At 39.6% G+C, this 20,470-nt stretch overlaps 1 protein-coding gene across 1 annotated transcript in view; it reads right to left on the bottom strand.

The window, feature by feature from the left end:
* Positions 1-935: 935 nt before the first annotated feature.
* Positions 936-20,470, bottom strand: part of FGF13 (fibroblast growth factor 13) — an 83,881-nt gene continuing 64,346 nt past the window's right edge. The window contains 3 exon segments of the mRNA XM_037822802.1: positions 936-1,560; positions 2,195-2,377; positions 4,082-4,277. Of these exon segments, the coding sequence (XP_037678730.1) occupies positions 2,241-2,377; positions 4,082-4,277 (333 nt within the window). The 3' untranslated portion in view covers positions 936-1,560; positions 2,195-2,240.

Genomic DNA, 20,470 nt, shown 5'->3' with positions numbered 1-20,470 from the left:
GTCACGAGAAATGCTGCTGAAGTGTGCGTACGTGAGCATGTGTGTAAAATGAAGATATATGAAAGTGTTGTCATTGCCTGTAGGGAGGTTTCTTTGAGGACTATTTACTGATGTATTTATTTAAACATCACCTGCTCTTAAAAAACAATCTCAGGCAGCTCAAAGAAATTCTGGGTATGAAGGATTTTTCCTGGGTATTTTAACCTCTAATCACTTCTGCAGGCTTCCTTGAGATACCAGTGTTCTGATTTGTTTAGTCCTGGTAGACCTAAGCTACCCTTGAATGAAGAAAAAAGCAAGAGCAGTAAACAAAATAGTCATTAACAAAAGTCTAGGAGCAAGAGGGAAACAATATACTACCATTCCCCAACTGACTGAAAATTAGTTAAGACTTAGTATGGTGCAAGGAGGTTGAGCGAGAGTACTGGTGTTCAAACATGGTGCAAAAGCTCCAGACTTGTGTCCAAGCTAGTCTCCTCATCGAGGAGTACTTCAGAACTCAGGCAGATGAGGCCTCAAAGCCGGGCTGCCCTCAGTTAGGAGCTCACTTGGAATCTGGTCGAAAAGTCTTAGTAGTAGTTGGTCTCCCCTCTGTGCAAAGGCATACTGGTTGGGGCCCCAAAACCTGTCTTTATGGATGCCCCCAAAAAATCCTCGTCAATGGAGTTTTACCTGTTCCTCCACATATCAAATGCTCCTCAAGCCTCCACAGCCAGACAATGGCAGCTTTGGGGAGCTAGTGAAAAGACATTAACATTTTAAAATGTTCAGCTCTCAGGGACAGAAAGTACTTTAAATATCCTTTAGTCCTGTCTTCACTCTACAAAGGAGAGGGCTGAGGAACAGAGAGGGGAAATGACACTGGGAATTGCAAAGAGAATGCAAAAACATAGGCCTCATCTGTACGCAATGGCACATAACGGATGCTCAAAAAATACATGCTGAAGGATTTTTATTTGAATGAATATAAAGAGTTTATTCGGTGCATATTTGGGTATACAACAACAAATATTAAACAACTTTTTTTTTTTTTTACTTTTTGTGCACAGGACAGAAAGCTGCCTGTACGTGCTATGTCCACTTTTGGAACACAGATTTTAACAACTATTAATGCACAAAATCTTACATATCATGCAATTCTATGCCAAAATTCCAACTTTCTTGCATGCAACAGATATGAAGATCTAAATGGAAACCTAGCTAAGTCTTAAACACTTTTCCAGTAGCAGGTATAAGTATATGTTGTTTAGGGGTAACCAGTCTTAACATTTCCTTGTACACAATATTCACGTGCCAAATAGAATGACAGGAGGACTCATACATATACAGATAAGACATTCCTTAGTGAACAACACAAAAGACAACATCACGGTTCCACAGCTCCTGTCTTTACACAAGAAGTCACGACGACAGTTAAACATGATACACAATGGAATTAAGAGAAATCTACACTTGAGGATAATCTTTTTTTTAAGTTATCTTTACTGACTGGGGTTGACAATACAACTCAATTTCTACGCACAAAGTACAGCATGAGATGGTGACCGTGATACTTCAAATCTAAAAAAAAAAAAAAAAAAATTAAAAGAATAAAATTGGTAAAATCACAAGAACACTGTTACCTTGAGCCTGAGATGCCAATTCAGATTCAACCCTGAATTTGGTTGATTTGCATTAACTGACACAGAGTCAACAGAACCACTGAATTTCAGAAACCATAAAGTTGCACAATACCAAAGTAAAGAATACACTTGAATCAAGAGTAGATAGAAAACATTAAGCCAAGAAAACACAGTTCACATAATTTCGTTTGCCCCTATAAAACATTTAAGCAGTTAATTTTGTGTTTTTTTGTTTGTTTGTTTTTGTTTTTGAAGAGCAATTGTAGTCTTTTAAATTTTCTGGGCTGGAGAGCAAATTTTTATCAGCATTAATGTTGTGAAATGTTTTGGGTTTGACATTCCCAAAGGAGATGAGAGCATGAGAAAATTGGACAGTCCTTCCCCCAGATTTAGTTTGCTGTTAACGCTTGGAATTCTTTTGCACAAGCTCAATCTAAATTATGGGGTTTTAGTACAGATGATAAGAATGTCTAACGGCAGATGGAATAGCAAATGCTGCCTGTTTGTTTGGTAAACGTTACTGACAAATTTGAACTTTTGGGTGAAGGACTGCTAGAAGAATTCAACAGCACCTGGAGGTAAGGTTCTGTTACAGAGCCCTTGTCTTGCCCTCACTGGCTACGTTGATTCATTGTGGCTCATGGATTTGCCCCCATTCAGCACGCTGGAGACGCTTCTGCTCTTGGTTGGGGTCCCACTTCCAGATCTGGAGAACTCCGTGAGATCGTGCAGTGACGGCTCCTTGTACATGGCCACTGAAACACACAGAACAGTGTAGAAGAACTTTGAATGGGTACACCATACTGGTCCTCAACTTTTCTTCTGGTTATTAGGTGTGATGGCTAATTGTATGGGTCAACCTGGCTAAGCTACAGTGCCCAGTTGTTTGGTCCAACATAGTCTAGATGTTGTTGTGAAAGTATTTTGTGGATATGATTAGCATCTACCATCAATTGGTTTTAAGGAAAGGAGATGACCCCTGAAAATATGAGTAGGCCTCATCCAATCAGCTGAAGGACTTAAGAGCAAAAATTGAGGTTTCCTGAACAAGAAAAAAATTCTGCCTCAAGATTACAACATCAACTCTTGTCTGAGATTCCAACCTGTAGCCTGTCCTATGGATTTCAGATTTGCCAGCTGCTATAACTGCATGAGATGAATTCCTTAAAATAAATCTTATACACACACCCACATATATGTATAAAAGTATATATACAAACACACACATTATGTATGTGTGCCTGTGTATGTGTGTGTCTCCTTTTGGTTCTGTTTCTCTGCAGAACCCTACTGATACACCAGACTTCCATGCTTTAAGCCAAACATTAAAAATGTCGCTGTCACTCGATAGACAGTGAACTGGATCAGATTAAACAAAATCTAGTCTTGGTGCAGTAGCATGTAAAGAATTCCAATGCCTAATTTCTGTCACTAATGGTTCTATATGAGAGGATTAATGAAAAATGCTTTTAGTAAAGCTTCTAGAAGTTTAAATATGATCTACAGCCTACTGTGTGAGCCAAATATTAAAATTTAAAACACTGATTTCAATAATATTATAAAATGAAACTCTCAAAGAGTCTAAGTGTTAGCATAATTCTTGGCTCAATAAACGGCAAATGTTGTGCTATAAATAAGAGTACTAGCTTATATTTATGGAGCACTAACCATGTGCTAGATATTGTTCTAAGTGCTTTACAGGTACCGTCTCATTAAAGCCACATAATAATCCTTTGGTAGAGTATGCTTACACCCATTTTACAGGAATGTGACCATCCAGTTAGTAAGGAATCAAGATGGAATTCTATTCCAGATAGTCCAGCTCCAGAGAATGTGCTCAAAAGCACAGTGCTGTGCTGATTTGAACTGGGTCATCTGTCCCTACTCTAATCCCCCATTCTAGCACCAGGCTTCTTTGAGATCTTGCTCTGCTTTGCCTGAAGTTTCTGTCCCTTCTCTACCATGCCTCATTGCTTCTAATATCACTCTCTTCTGCCCCGTTCTTGTCCTCTACCTGTTCTCCAATTTGCTCTTAATCTGCTAATAATGAATGGAAAACAGAGTGATGAACGAAAATTGTTGGGAAAATATTGATGGATCCTTAGGGAGGGCCCAAGGAGCTTTCTAATAAGCGTTAAGTGTGCATACATTTCAGCATCGACATTTCTGCCCAGGGACCATTTTGGTATACTCTGGGGTTCTTGGCTGTGCTCGGTGAGCAATTAAGCTGCTTCCAAATAAGTAAGTGGAACAATGAGATTCAGGAGATTAGATGCCACCGTCAATGCCTTCACGTTTCTGAGTGTTATAAATATACATTACATATAAATTTTTTTATATAAATGCCTTAATGCGGAAGAATTATGTTCCAGTTCCACAAGTGTAACAAAGGACTGATTTAAATTAGTCTTTTGTGCCACTATGCATTCAATCCTCACCTCCTGTGATAGCGAGTTTACCTTTCAGTGGTTTGGGCAGGAAGTGGGCTGCTGGCTTGTTCTTCACGTGGTTGCCTTTCATAATCTCGCCTTCTTTGTTCAGCCCCAGATACCATCCTCAGCCCGACTGCTGCTGCCGGTATATCATTGACGAATATGTCACATAATAATTCTCAAACAATGATTCTTTGAATTTGCACTCAGGTGTGAAATGTTCCTGCACCAAAAATAAAGTAAAATAAATACACAAATGAAAGTTCAATATTTACAGCTGTGAATTTCAAGGAGAACCATCTGCTATCACCCTTCAGGAGGTTAAAGCCTGTAGGACCAGTGCTCTGTTTTAAAAGTATAAATTATTATTGTTGGAAACCAAAAGACTGTATATAATATTTCAGATGACACATTAAGGAAAGCCCTAAGTGAAAGCACTCGTAATCAATGATTAGCTCCCTTTGTATTAAGGTAATGGAAGAGTCAGAACCAGCCTTGCAAGTGCAATATATTGGACAAAGACATGAGCTAAAGATGAAAAAGACAAGCAGGGAGCTGTCACATAGAGCTCTGTTACCCTCAGGATTAAATCTGAGAAACATTTGGTTCCTCTACTTAATTTTCATGGATTCTCGAGTTACTGTATACTATGGTTGGCAATTGCCTGAGGCTGAAAACTGTGTTACCATGTTGGTTGTTTGTATTTCTAAGGGGATGCTACAAAGAAATGCTACCTTTTACTTTTAGGTAAAGTAAATTGATTTTTTTAGATCACTGGAACTTAACTGGAAAAAGAAAAGGAAAGGAAAAAGAAAATCGCCCACCCCATCCTTGCCTTACAGTAACATTTATAAGCAAATCAATATAGAACCAAGGAATTTACAGTAATTCTACATACAGACACATGAGGGAACAGCCCAGGGGACTCTGAACCCTGGAGTGTGATTTTTCTGCCACATACTTGGCTATGTTTTCTTTACAAAGGGCTGTAGACCCAACAGCCAACAGATAGTCTCGGAAAAAAACACAAAAACACAAACAACCCTTCTTTTAAAGTTTTTTTTTTTTTTTTTGGTGCAATAAACAGCCATTAAGAATGATCATTTCTAAACCAAATGAAATGAACAGCAGATTTCAATCTGTAAACAGTCTATAGAATAGCAGAGGGTCTACATGGAGTGGAAGAGAATGAGGAAAACGCTAACTGAGCTGCCTATGACAGCGGCACCAATGAAACTATTAGCTGTTTGCTAGTACCAGGAGTAACTTTTGATGGTATCCTGAAAATAATGTTTAAAATAAAAGAAAAGAAAAAAACACTGGAAAAAATATAGAAACCTTTCTGGGGACACCAGTCTTTTCTGAACAATTTCTTAATGGTCCTACTTTCTTTCATCTTCTTTTTGTTTTAAGATAAAAATGGTATTCTTTTATTCTGAACTACTTTTGTAATATGTGCATTTAAAAATTCATTATATAATAAAAATGATTTTTAAAATATATACTTCACATCTCCAAGGTAATTGGAAAGAAATGTATAACATTTCATGTAAAAAAATCATGAGGAGTTACAGCAGATATATTCAAGATCCCTCCAAAAGCTGTAAACCTCTCATCAAAGCCATCACATTTTACTATTTTTAAAGAGGAATTAAAGGTAGCAGGTTTTATTCCACTTTACAAAATTGATTAAAGACTACTTTTACATGTAAAAATAATTTACACTGAAAAACTCAATCAAAATCTGATCCTTTTATCAAAATAACAAGAACAAAATGAGCAATGAAAAAATAGCAAAAGCCATTACAAAAAATAGTAAATTCCTACTTAAATCCCTGGTACTTAAAAAGGTTTATCCATTAATTATATCACACAGGTTGTGGCATACTTTCAGCTATAATATAGAAAGGCAACATGGGAAATTTGAAATTCAAGCTGTACTTACCAAAATAGTTTTAACCTGAGTCTTTGACTTCTTCAGAAATGCATTTTACAATAATGCATGATAAAGCCAATTTAGTTATTTAATAGTATAATTCAAGGATATTTTAATTTGAACTGCTCTTAATACTGCTTCTTGATAAATATTTCTTTAAAATTATAAATATTTATTAACATTTCTTGGGTTCCCTAAACATATGGGAGTGTATACCATTCTAAGAAATGAGCACCAGCTATCGGAGCAATGGATTCTGAGGTATCTCAGGTAGTCGCTTCAGCAAGAGGGACAGGTTCCTCAAGACAGGCAGCTTTTCTCTTTAGAGAGTTAAGCACTCAGGCAATTTTCTTTCCTTTTCTCTGGGCATCCACAAAATCTGTTTCTCTCAGTAATCTGCTTGATCCCCACCCCCCTCTTGCCTCTGGACTACAGAGATTGGAGTGATCTTTTGGGGTTATTTCACCCAATTATGGGCATACTTGATAGATCCTCAGAGGAATCACACAAATTCAACTTACTGAAGATGCAACGTACTTCTAAGGCAACAATCACCTGATAGGAACCGAAGTGTTCTATTTATGCACTTGGGAACTCCTTCTCATAGAATTTTGGACTTAGGGACAGCCATGATATGCCTACAGAGAAATCTGACTCCAAGTGTCCACACCTCCTCTAGTGATGAACACCACTGCATAGAACATTGCTGAAATTCTCTGGGAAATAAATAAATCCTTTGGGAGAAACATTCATCTTTGGAGGGTGGACTACTCAAAAAGCATTTGAAAATCAACCCGGTGAAAAATGTATATGAACGTGGGTGATAGCATTTAGCCCCATAAACAAAGCATGGCTGACTACAAAAGGAGGAGATGAGAGAATAGTGTGCTCTGAGGCAAGTCCCCCAAAAGGGGGCTGCTTTGAACGTCATGTGTGATAGCAGCAGCTGTCGTCCATTCATTGAACACACATTTTCTGAGGGTCCCGCATGGGCTTGCGTGGGGCTAAAAATTCATAGGGAAGTAAGATGTGGAAAGCTTACTATGGATTTGCAGGAGGCAGGCACATCCTGAATGATCAAGAGACACAAAAACAAGAGAGGCATAAAGAGAAAACAGAGGAAGCCAGACTCAGTTCTGACTGGGGAACTGGGGAGGGCTTCACAGGGAGGGTGGCATTTTAGCCGAGTCCTGAAGGATGCATAAGGATTTGGTACAGAAAAAAGGGAAGCATGACATTGGAAGCACAGAGCCACACTTGACTCAAAAACTTAAAACTTCAGGGGACCTTCAAGTTCATCCGAATTGTCTCCCGTCCATGATCTATGATGGAAACCTTCCATTCCCTTCACTACTGCTCTAATTTGCACTCTTATCCCCTCTTTGCTGGACATCTGGAATAACCTTCTAATGGATCACTATCTCCCATTCTTTGAGCAGGGTTTCCTTCCTAAAGCAAAATTCCCCTGCTCAGGAACCTTTGATTGTTTCATCTTGCCTATAGTAAAAATGCCAAACAACCCAATGTGGCATTTAAGTCTCTACAGTTCAGTCACTACCTGGTCTTACAGCCTCATCCTCCAACACAAAACCCTGTGTGCCTCTTTGCCTCTAAGGATGCTAATCATTTCCTTTGTTCAGAATGCCATTCCTGCATCTCTACCTACTGGCTTTCTTCCCATCCCTCAAGGCCTAGCTCAAATATTCCTGCCTCTCCTAGTGATGAATCATACATAAACGTTCCCAGTCAGAACTGATTATACCCATACCTCATGCACCCATAAACTCGATCTCCATCTCTAGCATGGCCCTATGACACCTGGGATTGGCTTTTGATGGCAGCGAACATGTCTTACTCATCCCCGAGTCATCTTTCCGCTCTCATCAAGTACTGGTCGTACTTTCTGGCAAACAACAGACCACTTGATTATTGTTTACAGAATTTGCATTTCAGAGATTCAGATTTAAAAATCATGAATTTCAGGACTCAGAAGTATGATCCAGTAAAATGTCTGGAGGTTCAACCAGTAAAGCAAATGCAGTGACTCTCCTTAAGACCATATAATGAAATCTGCTGTATGTGGAAGGAGGCTGTCATTGCCATGGAGAGATCTTACATGCATGATTTCATATCTGTTAAGGATAACATGGTGCCTACAATACTGGGGGAGGGGGAACTTGGCAGCTGTTACAACTATGGAAAATGGCAATGAAGGATTCAATGAACTGAAAGCTCTGTCACATCCCAGCAATTTCTTAGTCATTGTCACTAAATCTGGACTTAAAAGCTCAGTAGAGAGGGAGGAAAACGAGGCCAAAAAAAGAATACCGAAGCAACCAAAGGAGTGTTCTGTCCTGTGTGTGTGACACTGTCATTATATCCAGGGTTGGCGTGGGTAGGCAGAAGAGGCTTGATTTTTATCAAATGCGGAGAAAAGCGAGCCTCCCCCCGCCAAGACAGGAAGGGCCACCAAAGGGGACAGATGTGCAGTGGCATCTCCGGAGGATCCAGCAGTGATTCAAATGAACAACAGAAATTAGATTTGACCCAAACTAGGAAAAGTCCTATTCAGATGGGACCAACTTGACATATGCCAAGAAATCATCTCCTCCTATTGATCTGGAGATTGTCGTAAGTGCTCTTGCGGAGATACCAAAGTGACCTTGACACATAGTAGGCACTGAATGCCCTGTATTTATGATGACTATGCCCTGTATTTAATAGGGACTAAATATCTGCTCTGATAACAAAATATGAGTTAATGAATGAAAAAGATGTCAAACATTCATTCCCTGCATGGTCACTAAGAAATTACTTGGCATGAGTACAAAAGAAAAGGTGCTTTATGTCTTATAAACCTTTTATGTATTGATTTCACTTAAAAGTTTTTTTTTAACCTCATTTGCATATCTATATTTTTTTCCAGAGAAATAATGTCCTTTTAGTTTGCAAAATAATTGATATGTCTCTAAAATCTGTCTTCTGTATAATCATCTCTCTTCCCCTTAAAGTTCAAGGTTCATTTTTATTTTCAGTGAAAATAAATGTGGTTACATCTAAGAAATCCATACCAGTTAGTTATAATGATCATATTTTGGGTAAAGCAATGAGGGATCTACATTTGCAGAATGAATGGATCCAGGAACAAAATCTAACAAGCTATTTTTTTAAAACCAATTTACTCACTTTGTAGAAAGAAATAGCTCTTTAGAAGTTGAAGTATCATCGATGAGAAGAAAACATTTGAAACCTTCAACATCCAGTCAATACAACATGTTGGGGAGTATCTACAGCCCCAAATGTTAACATCCAGCTGCCCTTATTAGGGCATATTCGACCTCCATGCAGACTTTGAGAAGCAAGTGAAGAAGGCATAAGCACAATCAGTAATTGTGGATACATGCAAATAACCTCCAGATCCAATGGTGTGCCAGAAAACATCTTTGCCCCAGATCACAGAGCTTGTGACCTGTGTAAATTGTTATTTTCGGTTAGGATCAGAAGCAACAGTGTCCTGGGTTGTCTCTTGGTACCAAGGGCCAAGTATGGAGATGGTCTGGTACCACTGTGGGTTCCTGGAGCTGGAGCTGGGTCAGAAGCATGGGTGATGATGGTGGCCTCCTTGAAGAAAGCCATGTCAGGGCTACAAGTCACTAACCAGGTGACGGGTCCCTACATCCTGAGTAGCCATGACTGAAAAGAAGAGTGCTAAAAAAATGATCTCCATCCTTTATGTCACATCGGTGTGCCCTAAACATGTCTCCAATACCAAATTATACACACCACGACAAAATGTCTTCTTGATTAAAATAAGTAATTTGACAACCACATGCATTATCAACAGGTTTTCCATCCTTTTCTCCCCCTGCTCTTGTATTTTCAGCTCTAGTACCACCGATGTGGTAACAAGCGTTTCATTTGAGTCTGCATCTCAGCAGGATGGGAAGCTTTAAGGATGGCTGTGTAGATGGTAAATGTTTCCTTTCACACATTTCTCTCAAAAGAAACATTTTTTAAATGGGCTGCACTGATTCCCTTGGCTCTAGAGAGAGATACGAGCCTGCTGAGGTTGTGCATACATAAAATGGCAACACTAAGTCCCCAGACCATTGAACAAAGCACAGGGTAACAGTATTACACATTAAGTATGACATTTCACTTATGTATATGCTCTGCCAAGTGCACATATCCTGGTAGACATTCATGTTTCTCTATAAGTTTTGTTTTATTTGCAGGTAGCTTTTTTAAAAGCAGGCATTGTAGAGCATAGAAATGAAGAAAGTTTAGAGCTATATGAGTGGGCATTTTACAAATTTGTTATAATGACCCTGGTAGAACATGATTTCCTTTTCTCAGCAGGTTCTATAAACGTACCTTAATTAATCTGACTCGCCCTTCAATCCTCCCATTTCCCTCTTTTCCGGCTACATTTTCAGTAGCATGATCATCCCTATTAATTCAACAATGTTCTGATGACAATTACTTTTCTAGATTTAAAGCTAGCAATTTATTTAAGCAGGTCTGACTAGTGTGTGTCAACTATTCCTCAGCCTAATGAAAATACTGTGCAGAATAAAATTGGCTTTTTAATCCTGTTTTAAAAGAACAAAAAACATAAGACTCTTAAAACCTAAATCATACCTGTAGGAGTGACACTGTAACTACCTATATTCTCTATAGAACCCTCCCCCCCATCAGAGATTCCAAAATTCATGACTAATTATTATATTCAGGCTTTTATGTTCTCTCCCAGGGTATATTTGATGTGAATGAACTACATTATTACTAAGATCAAAGCATGGGAGGGGTGAGGCAGGGGAATGAAGAAGGGATCGATACTATGCAGTGCAATGGAGCTAAGCAATATTATTAATTCATGATAAACAGAATACGGTTTTGTTCATGTAAATACGCTCTGGATGATGACACACTTGAGGGCAGCCCCCCAGCACAAGGTTTGGCTTATAGTAAATGTCCAATACACATCTGATGAAATGAGTAAATGAAGGAATAGAATATCATATGACGAGAACTCAGAAGCTCACTTGTAGAGATTCAAACAAGGGTTCAAGACGACACTAGATTTTCCAGATGAGTAGAGCGACTCTTTCAAAGTCGAGACAGACAAGTCAGGATAGAAAGAGTAGGTGATAAAAGGAGGAAAGAGGCCTACAGATAAATTCAATTTTAAAAACTGTTGCCAGTAAGAGAGAGGTGAAGAGAAGAGAGAATAAAGACAAAACAATGTCTAAGGTTCAAGAATAAAGAGATTTCCTGGTAACAAAGATATAGGTGCACTAAAGTTAACATTCTTGGTCTTTGGGAATGTATCTAGCTAAATGTTTCAATTAATTTCTTTTAGCTTGAGTTTTGTACAATGGGGAAAAGTATCTACCAGCCCTGCTTCCTAGATTGTTGTACGAAGATCCAATGAGATGATGTACATCCAAAAGTCTCTTGAAATTGTAAAGCTCCACAAACATGAAATATGGGATTACTTCTGATAATACATGACCAGAAAACCAGGGCAAAATAAATAAATTCTCTGTTCTTTTCAAGGCTCTTTTTCAGTATGGAATCAATTTATAAAGAAGGGTCTGCCTATGTGTTTTATTAACATGGAAGAATATAAATTCCGCCAAAAATTAGGACTGCCCATGATTCAGTGATCTCCTCCAAGCCTGGTTCCCAGAAAACTGTTTTGCCTCCTTTTATTTTTCATTTCCATCCACAGCAGACTGAAATGGCTGCAGTGCTCAGCCACAGCTTTAGAGAAATGAAATGTACTGAAATGCTTAAAAATGGGCTTTATGAAATTTCACTCAACAAAATGGCTTAAAAGTACACGTGTTGATTAGCAACTAGTTGCCAAGGAGTGCAAATTGTAATTAAGAATACGTGCACGGGATTATTTTACTCATATGCTTACAATGAAATTTCTTGGTAGCGTTTTTATAGTCTGAGATATTTACTAGACATTTTAATGTACCTCATGTTGCTCCCACAAAATATGCCAGCACAGTATTGCTTTTTACCCCCTCAGTTCTTTGCAACCAAAAACAAGAAAAATATTAACCAGCTTGTCAACCAAAGGTCTACTGAAAACAGAAGTAGGACCCAAATGTGACCATATTTTAGATCTGGAGTCCGTTCAGTCCTTTGTACTGGCTTGTTTTGGACTTTCATGTATTTCTGTAAAGCAGTTTTCATGCAATGGATTATTCAGGTTGCCAAATTTTACAAAGCAATTTATTTTCTAAAACATACTGACATAAGCTAGAAAAAAGAAAGCATGAGAAAAGAACACAACCCTTACTGAGCCTAATAAGGGTTATTTTTGTTGTGATATAAAAGTTATATACTCCTGAAGTCTCACTCTGCTCCAACCCTGGTCAGCAAAATTCCATTCTGAAATGAAAGTAACTTGTTGAGATTCATGACAAAGAAGAGGGAAGGGCCACATGTCTTCAATGCTTGTGTAATTGGTCAAAGACATTGTTAGTGTGAACCAAACCTTCCAGAAGGATACAGACTGTGTGGGCAATCCAATTACGTGGCAGAGGAGGTACTTCAATTTACATAAAATATGTTTCAGAGGGACTGTGTGAATGGCAAGTTATATTTTAAACCTTTCTAGGGGATCTCACTGTTTAAGAGATACCTGTGGAAAAGCATGTTGGTTTTTTTTTCAAGTAAAGAAAACCTCTCTAAAGTGAATAACCTCTTAAAAGTTGCTATTATTTGTATTAACTCTGTGCATTGGCTTTTCTTATAGTGGGACTATACTTTCTTATAGTGGTTTGTATGGTGAATCAAATATCAGATACAATTTCTAAAAATAAACCTTCCTGTCTTTTAGCCAGTTATCAGAATTAATTTGTGCCCATTAGACAAAACATTGTTTTTATGACACATTTTAATTTGGAGCAGAAATCTGTGGAAGAACTTCCATGCAGAACCTAAACTCATCTACGTGAGAATGAGTTCTGAAGTACTTGTAGACAGCAGGTATGGTGAATTAAAATAAAACAGGGGCTTTTGCATTGTCATAATGCCTCAGCATCTTAGACCGTATCGTTATTACTCAGTGACCACCCCTGACACCTGCTAATACAAGAAAATCAGCTTCTCCCTCTCCTCTCCTCATCCTACCTGCGATGGCACCTCCAAGAAAGTCAAATACAAACTCCCCAATCCCTGCTCTTGCTTGACCAACTGCTACAGCTCCAGCCATTTAACACTCTAAAGGTACAGTCTCCAGGTCCACTGTAACCTTTTGCTCCCCTGCATGCTTGGTTAAACCCACATTCCTGACATGTTTTCCCATGAGGCCCTGTGAGAGGTGTTACCTCTCTCTGTTCTAGAACCCGTGAGCACTAATAAAACTTTCCTTCCATGCACCTCTGGTGTCACTCATCCTCACTGCACCTGGCTACCCATATAATGATCCTTGCAACACAGCACAAGAGAATAAGCTTAGTAGATTGCATTCCTTTAAACAGCTATTGCAAATATCTGAATGAACATTCAAAGCCTGGGAGCTCTGAAAAAGTATCTCAGCCATCCAACAAACTGTCAAGCAAAGGAGAAAGGTTCTTTCCCTATCCATCAATTGAAAAGCTCTGGCAAGGCAGGTTAGCCAATTAAAAATAGCATCATATCAAAGTGGATGCATAGGATGTTTTCTTATTTCTGGAAATTTTGAAGATCATCATTTTGGTTTTTGTTGGAGAGTGGTTGTGCTCAATTCAATAGGCTCTGGCTCTATAGAAGAGGGTCATGTACAATAACCAGGAGACTGTTTCTACGAAGACTTTCAGAGGAGACTTCTTGTTGTTTCTTCTGCACAGGTGGGAAAGCAATGCTAGACAACAGCGACTGGTCAAATGGAAGTCGCTAATGTGTGCTCTCCACTGCAGAACAGAAAACCTGGAATCACAGGGCAAGGTGCAAAGGCCTCCTCTACAAAGCAAGGATGAGAAAGGTGTGGCAGAAAGCTATGGGACTACCACATCACATCACACCTGCAAATTACTTCCAAAGACAGGAAGTGGTGATGGCGGTAATCTTTCTATGAAAAGACTGCATCTCTAACTTCTGCCCCGAAAGGAGCTAATGAGAGGATGCTAGTTGGAGTCACAGGCCAAAGAGTATGAATGGAGGAAGTCAATTCATTAATTTAAGACCCAAATGGAAGAATTTATTCTAAACTACTGTAAGCCTACTCTGGGCCAGGCACCAGTAACAGGCCCATTTGCCTACATAATGATCTGACTTAATCTTGACAGCAATTCTAATAACTTCAGAGTGGATCTGCATCCATTTGGTCTAAGAGGGGAGTTCCCCCACCTTATGGGTGAGAAAACTATAGGAAATAATCCTGTGGTGGTTTGGAGCTGTTATGTACCCCCAGAAAAGGCCATGTTCTTTTAATCCATTCCTTTTGGTTAGGTTGTTTCAATTGAGATGTGACCCAGCCCATTCAAGTCATGTCTTAATCCTCTTGCTGGAGTCCTTTATAAGAGATGAAATTAAGAGAAAATGCCCCCAGAGGAGCTAAGAGAGGAAGCCACTGAAGCCAGAAGCTGAAAGCAACAAAATCCAGGAGAGAAGGACCAGCAGACATCAACCATGTGCCTTTCCATTTGACAGAGGTTTCTGGATTCCAGCAGCCTGTCTTCAGAGTCCAGGTATCCTCCTGTTGATGGCGTGAGTTAGACATTTTCAAGATCTAAGAACAGTAAATTTGTAAGCTAATAAATCCCCATTGTACAAGTGAACCCATTTCTGGTGTATTGCATTCTGGCAGCTTTAGCAAACTGAAAACAAAGCCGTTAACAAGACATTTCTTTATGAACTCAACAGCAAGGGCATCTTTTCACCCACACAGTAGCCACTGTGTATACAGCAGTTGCAATGCCAATTCTCTTCTAAACTCAGAGTTCCAGCATTTGCGGCAAGTTCGGCCCTCCTGCCTCTTTGTGCAGCCTGCCCTTTGAACAACGGAAGAGCTCTCTTCACGCCTGCCTCCTCCTCTCTCCAGCTTCCTGATGTTGGGCAATTTCCATGAGCTTTTGAAGCTCTGGTCCTGCAACTGGAAGACAGGGCCAGTACCCTACAGGGAGGGTTGCAGAAAGCAATCTTGGATAGCTTCCCTTGCCTTGGCTACCTTCCAATGTGTGTGGTCTAAGAGAAAATGTCACAGTCCCCCACCACACCCTCAACCTGAAACCAGCATGACTACGAGTCACTATCAGTGGAGTAGAGAGGCCCTTTTCTATATCTGTGAGGCATTAATTTTATACATTAACTTGTGTGTGTGAGACTCTACTGTCAGTAGTGATTCCTTTTCAAGGGAAACAATACATCAGCTTTCAATTTGGGGCTTAAAATAGCCCAAAACTTGAATTACTTTAATGCGTTTCAGTGAACCCACATGGGATTAAAGGGATTTGTGAAATAATCCAATATCAACGGGCCAAATGACATTCACATGTCTCAATTTAATTACGGTACCATAAAGTACAACATTATTATCTTGCTTCTTTTGTTCTAACCTACTGTTTCGCTAGTTCGACTTTCACAATGCAGGTAACTAAATAACAAGAATGAAAAATCTAATAGTACCTTATGTTTAAGCAGTGCCTACTTTAATAATATTTCTAAAACTGCTTAAACAGTTATGGCAGTCAAGTGACAGATAAGGGACAGTTTAATAGTGATGCTTACAAAGGTAACGATTACCATGGATTTTTGGTAGACTTTTTTTCTCCCTCTCTAAAGAGCTTTTTTTAGAGTTGAAGAAATGGAAATCAGAGATGCTAGTACACTGGAACCCGGCTTTAACACTTTCTCCTCCTCATTATGTAGGCAAATGGGCCTGTTTAAACACTGGTTTAACACTGAACCCAGTGCAGGGAAGTAGTCCCTTCCAGAGGAAGCCAGAATCTCTTTAAGAGAACTGGTATTGCCATGTGTAAAGGCCCTTATTGGAAGGCAATCTGATCTGGACAATGTTCTCGGAGCTGTCAGACACTGAGGATACGGCAGCCCTGACTCACCCTGGGATCTCAAGGGAATGAAGAGCTTTAACACAGAGCACAAACCGGCTAGCCTGTCTCCCAGGCGCCTGTTCTCTTGTCACCAGGCAGCTTCCTATTTATCTTATCTAAATGTGTCCACTGAACATTCTCTTGGATCACGCCACAAAAACTTCATTCTTCTAGGGGCAAGTGTTCCCTACTGAATTTCCACACTGTGTGTGTGTGTGTGTGTGTTTGTGTGTGTGTTTTACTTTCTACTGCCCTTCTCTCTCAGCCAGCAGTTGCTAGAGGATAGCCCATGAGCACATTTGTTGAAAATAAGCTTCTGCTTTTTTTAGGTGCAGAAGTGAGTAACAAAGTATAAGGAGAAATAGAAACCAATTTAATCAGACTCCCTGTGTATGTGGAGAGAGAGACAGAGAGAGAGAGAGAGAGAGGGAGGGAGGGAGGGTAGGGGAGGGAAAGGGGGAAGCAGAAAGACAATAGGGAGTGAAAACTGAGAAAGGAAAAAAAAAAGATTGATGATTTGTTTTGCGCAGTTCTATAATCCTGTCGACTTTGAGACATGCCCCCCACCCCCCGCTGAAGCTTTAATGGGAAAGGTGGGAAATTAAGTTGCTTCCCCTCTGTTGGAGAAGGTCCCTCTGCCTCCTGCCCAAACTCCCAGCTGTACTGAGAGTTCAGGCTATCAATCTGAGAGGTCCCCCAGGATAGCAGGTTGTGTGTTTTTGGAAAGCAAGCATCTACAGAGGAGTCAGAGAGAGGAACACACCCACACCTTCCTGAACATTCTCCTATGTGCAGTGCATCACCGTCTCTGGAGTAAAAATAAAGGAAATCCTGGTCTCTTGAGAAACTCAGGAGTAATGCAAAGGAGTCCTGTCAAAGTTCAATAAAACGAGGAGCTCTGAAAAATGAAAGTCACTATCAAAACGTGAGTCACCTTTATTCAGAAATGAAATGTCAAGATTCCATGTGTAGGTATGCCGCGGTAAACAAGGTACTAAATAAGGAAAGAGTTCCCTATTTCTTACCAAGCTGCCATCGGCAGTGATGCTGTTGACTGTCATCATCACCTTATATCATGGTTATATGGAAAGCCCTGCAGCCGTGAAGCCTTCTCGCTAAAAATGCAATGTCTCCCAGGCATGTTTAGACAAAATATCTCACTGTATTTCAAAATTGAGCTTTCAACAGCTTCATTTAAAATAAAGTCGGATTGTTCTGTATTTCCTGAAATAAAGGGTTTTGATGACATTTAAATTTTGAAAAAGGCAAATTAAAGTTCATTTTTGTCGAAATATGCAATTTAAATTCTCAAGTATTTGTTACCTAAGTACTACCATTGTTGAAAACACAATGCAGTGATATAATGTAAACTATGAGAATATATGAAGATAATTAATATGTCATAAGCTTTACACAACCACTACCTATTTGGAATAATTTTCAGCTTTCAACTTCAGTGGTGTAAACAGTTAAAGTATTTACATGAGAATGTAAAATGCATAAATTATCCCTGCAGGGAGCACTTAGAACTTAAGGTAATTATACAGTACAGGAACGGTTTCAAAGAACTCCAACAAAATAACAACTAATTCTACAGTGGCCCTTAAAAAAAAATGATTATCATTCTCTGTAACCAGAGATCTTGGACACCAAAAAATCCCTCTCTTTATGATTACATTCACATGATCAATTCTTACTTTGTTCTTTCACCGTCGAGCTCTTACAGCTGGCACAGAAAATTTGCATTCTGTAAAAGCTGCACTAGACAGCTTAGTAGAGATGAATTCTCCGGTTATATTCCTGCTGTGAATAGAACCGTAACGCTCCCTTAATTTATTTTATCATTGCATTTTTAGACTAAGTACACATCCAAATGAAGCCCAATTTTTTACATTCCTCCTGCCCAAAATCTTTTAGTGGCTCCCTGCTGCCTACAGGATACAATCCAAACTCCCTGGCCTGGCATCCAAGAGCCACCACGATCTGGCACCTGCTCTCATAAAACTCTAGCATAGGATCTCTCGACTCCAGCCAGACTGGAGAAATAAGGCCAGGACGAAAAGAAGCAGAGTGTATTCTTATGAATGGAAAAACATCTCCAACAATCCATTATTGGGATTCAGATGCTAGGGGGTGGTTAGAAAAAGAATCACTGGATCATGGGGAATATGTAACTATTTTCTCCTACACTTCTTTCTTATGTGCTGCACTTTTTTCTGTTTATTCTGAGAAATGATGCGCAGTCCTTGAACACCCCAGCTACCTCATGTCCTGGTTCCTCATGCTGTGATGTAGCGGCAGCATGCTTGTGTGGGGGCTGGCGCCATGCAAGAAATTCTTTGGGGGTCACTTGCTAATAATCGGCACCTCTTCTTTCCATGACACACTGGGAGAAAGAGGCACCTGTCAGCATGTCAGAAACCTCCAGGCTCTGCTTCAGCTGGAATGCAAAAGCACTTTACAATTGATTATTTCCGAAGACTTTTCACAGCATCAAGGAAGAAGGTAATGAAATTTATCTGAACAGAAGGAAGCTAAATTATTTCTCTCATACTAACTTTTACCAGATGGCTGGTGATGAAAAATCTATACTGGCAACTATGCTGTATATATTACTTTAAAGATAATCAAGGGGGCTGAGATTTTAAATTTTCACAATATATTTGTATTCAGTCTTCTGGCCCATATTGATTCCGTACAAAGGCTTATCTTTTAAGTGCATGTGATTGGTATATAATAAATCGTGTCATCAAGTCATTGTGAGTTGCATCATCTATTCATGAATCACATCAGCAGTTGGATTGCTTCTCTTTTTCTAACAGCTCAGATGTAATAAATCTGGGGTTTTGCCACATGGTGATACCTACCATATACCCTTCAACATCAGGAGGGTACAAAGACCACAACTCCCCAAGAGAAAGAATAAAGCCCTTCAGGAAGACCAAAGTCTTGAGAATTCTGCTACGTTACTTAGCTCCAGGCAGAACTGGTAAAATCCTGACCTCCATCTAAAACAGTCAGTTGAGGGAAACTGTCAGGAACGTCAGGTGAGTGTGTCAGACAGACACCCTCTTCCCCTTCTGCCCAAGTTATGTCCCCAGGAAGAGGGTATTGTGGGTTCAACATCCAGTTCTTCCCTCCTCCGCCTCATCATGGATCCATTTGCTCTTTGCTTTGAAGCCCAGCATTGGGGACAGGAGACATGGACTTGTTCCTTGATTTACTCTTAAGCTCCAATTGTTCAGAGAAGAGGAGAAGACATTGAATAACGTGTGCTGGTCCATAGCAAATAAAACATCTGCCTAACTATTCTACACTAGGTATAGCAAGTAAAAGTTCTGGCCCCAGAGAAGAATTGGTTTGTGTAGAGAATCACGATGCATGCTTTGCCTAGTGAGTCAGAGCTTCTCTGAACATCTTTATACAATGTTTATTCTTTTGCAGAATGGGCAGTATCACCTTTGACTTATGAAGACTGACTATTGTCTACGTTGCCTAATGGGAATTTACCTGACTCAAGTCAACAAAGAAGTCTTGAGTGCCTATCAAGTACTCTGGCTTTCTTCAACTAGATGCTGATACTCATGGTGCAGAGCACTTTGGGCATAGCATTTGCCTTCCCAGATAGTTGTCCAAAGAGCATTTTCCAGGCTTCAGCCTGAAGTCACACAGTTCCCCAGAGTATGTTTTTACAGTGAGAGACAACAGATCCAAACCGAGTTCTAGAGTCTACATGGTCCATGCATTGGCTGAGCAAGATACAGCCCTACTCTGGGTGAGGCTCTTCCTACTACTAGGAGAACCTGATTGAGCATTTATTTATTCCATTCAAAAATAATTTCTTTGGTAATTTCATCAGTCGTGGTTAAGTTTTCTAACATTTTTGTCACCATCAGCCAAGCATTTACCAATCACTTTGAAAAAGTGACTATCCAAGGTCAAGGTATGAGATTAAAATTGAAATAGCCTGCATTGAAACCTTAAAACAGATCCTTCAGAATCACACCCTTTGGAAAGGTCAAAGTTGCCACCATGATTGTAGCTACAAGAACATACAAGTCACACATCCTATGACTCGTCAAACATGAGTCAATTCAATCACAGTTGAGGGCAAGTAATACTGCACACTGTATGCCAGTCTAAGATGATAAGGCTCCAGTTTTTAATTGCCTTCCTACACAGTGAGATTACTAGTATTCCAAACACCAGAAACAATATGCTATAAAACACAGACACTGTGTCATCAAAGTTATACTTTTTGCAATTCAGATCTACCAAGGGAATGCTTACAGAAGCTGGATATTGGCAAACATCATAGTGAGAAATCGGGAGCAGGGGGACCATACGCTCAGTGCCCTGGATAAAGGACAGCATAAGGACTTTTGAGTAAACACTAACACGAGTTTCAAATCTCATCGCTTTGGGAGC

This window comes from Choloepus didactylus, chromosome Y (genome assembly GCF_015220235.1).
Source record: "Choloepus didactylus isolate mChoDid1 chromosome Y, mChoDid1.pri, whole genome shotgun sequence".
Lineage (NCBI taxonomy): Eukaryota > Metazoa > Chordata > Mammalia > Pilosa > Megalonychidae > Choloepus > Choloepus didactylus.
The sequence above is the reverse complement of the archived record's forward strand: the minus strand, read 5'-3'. Positions and strand labels throughout refer to the sequence as shown.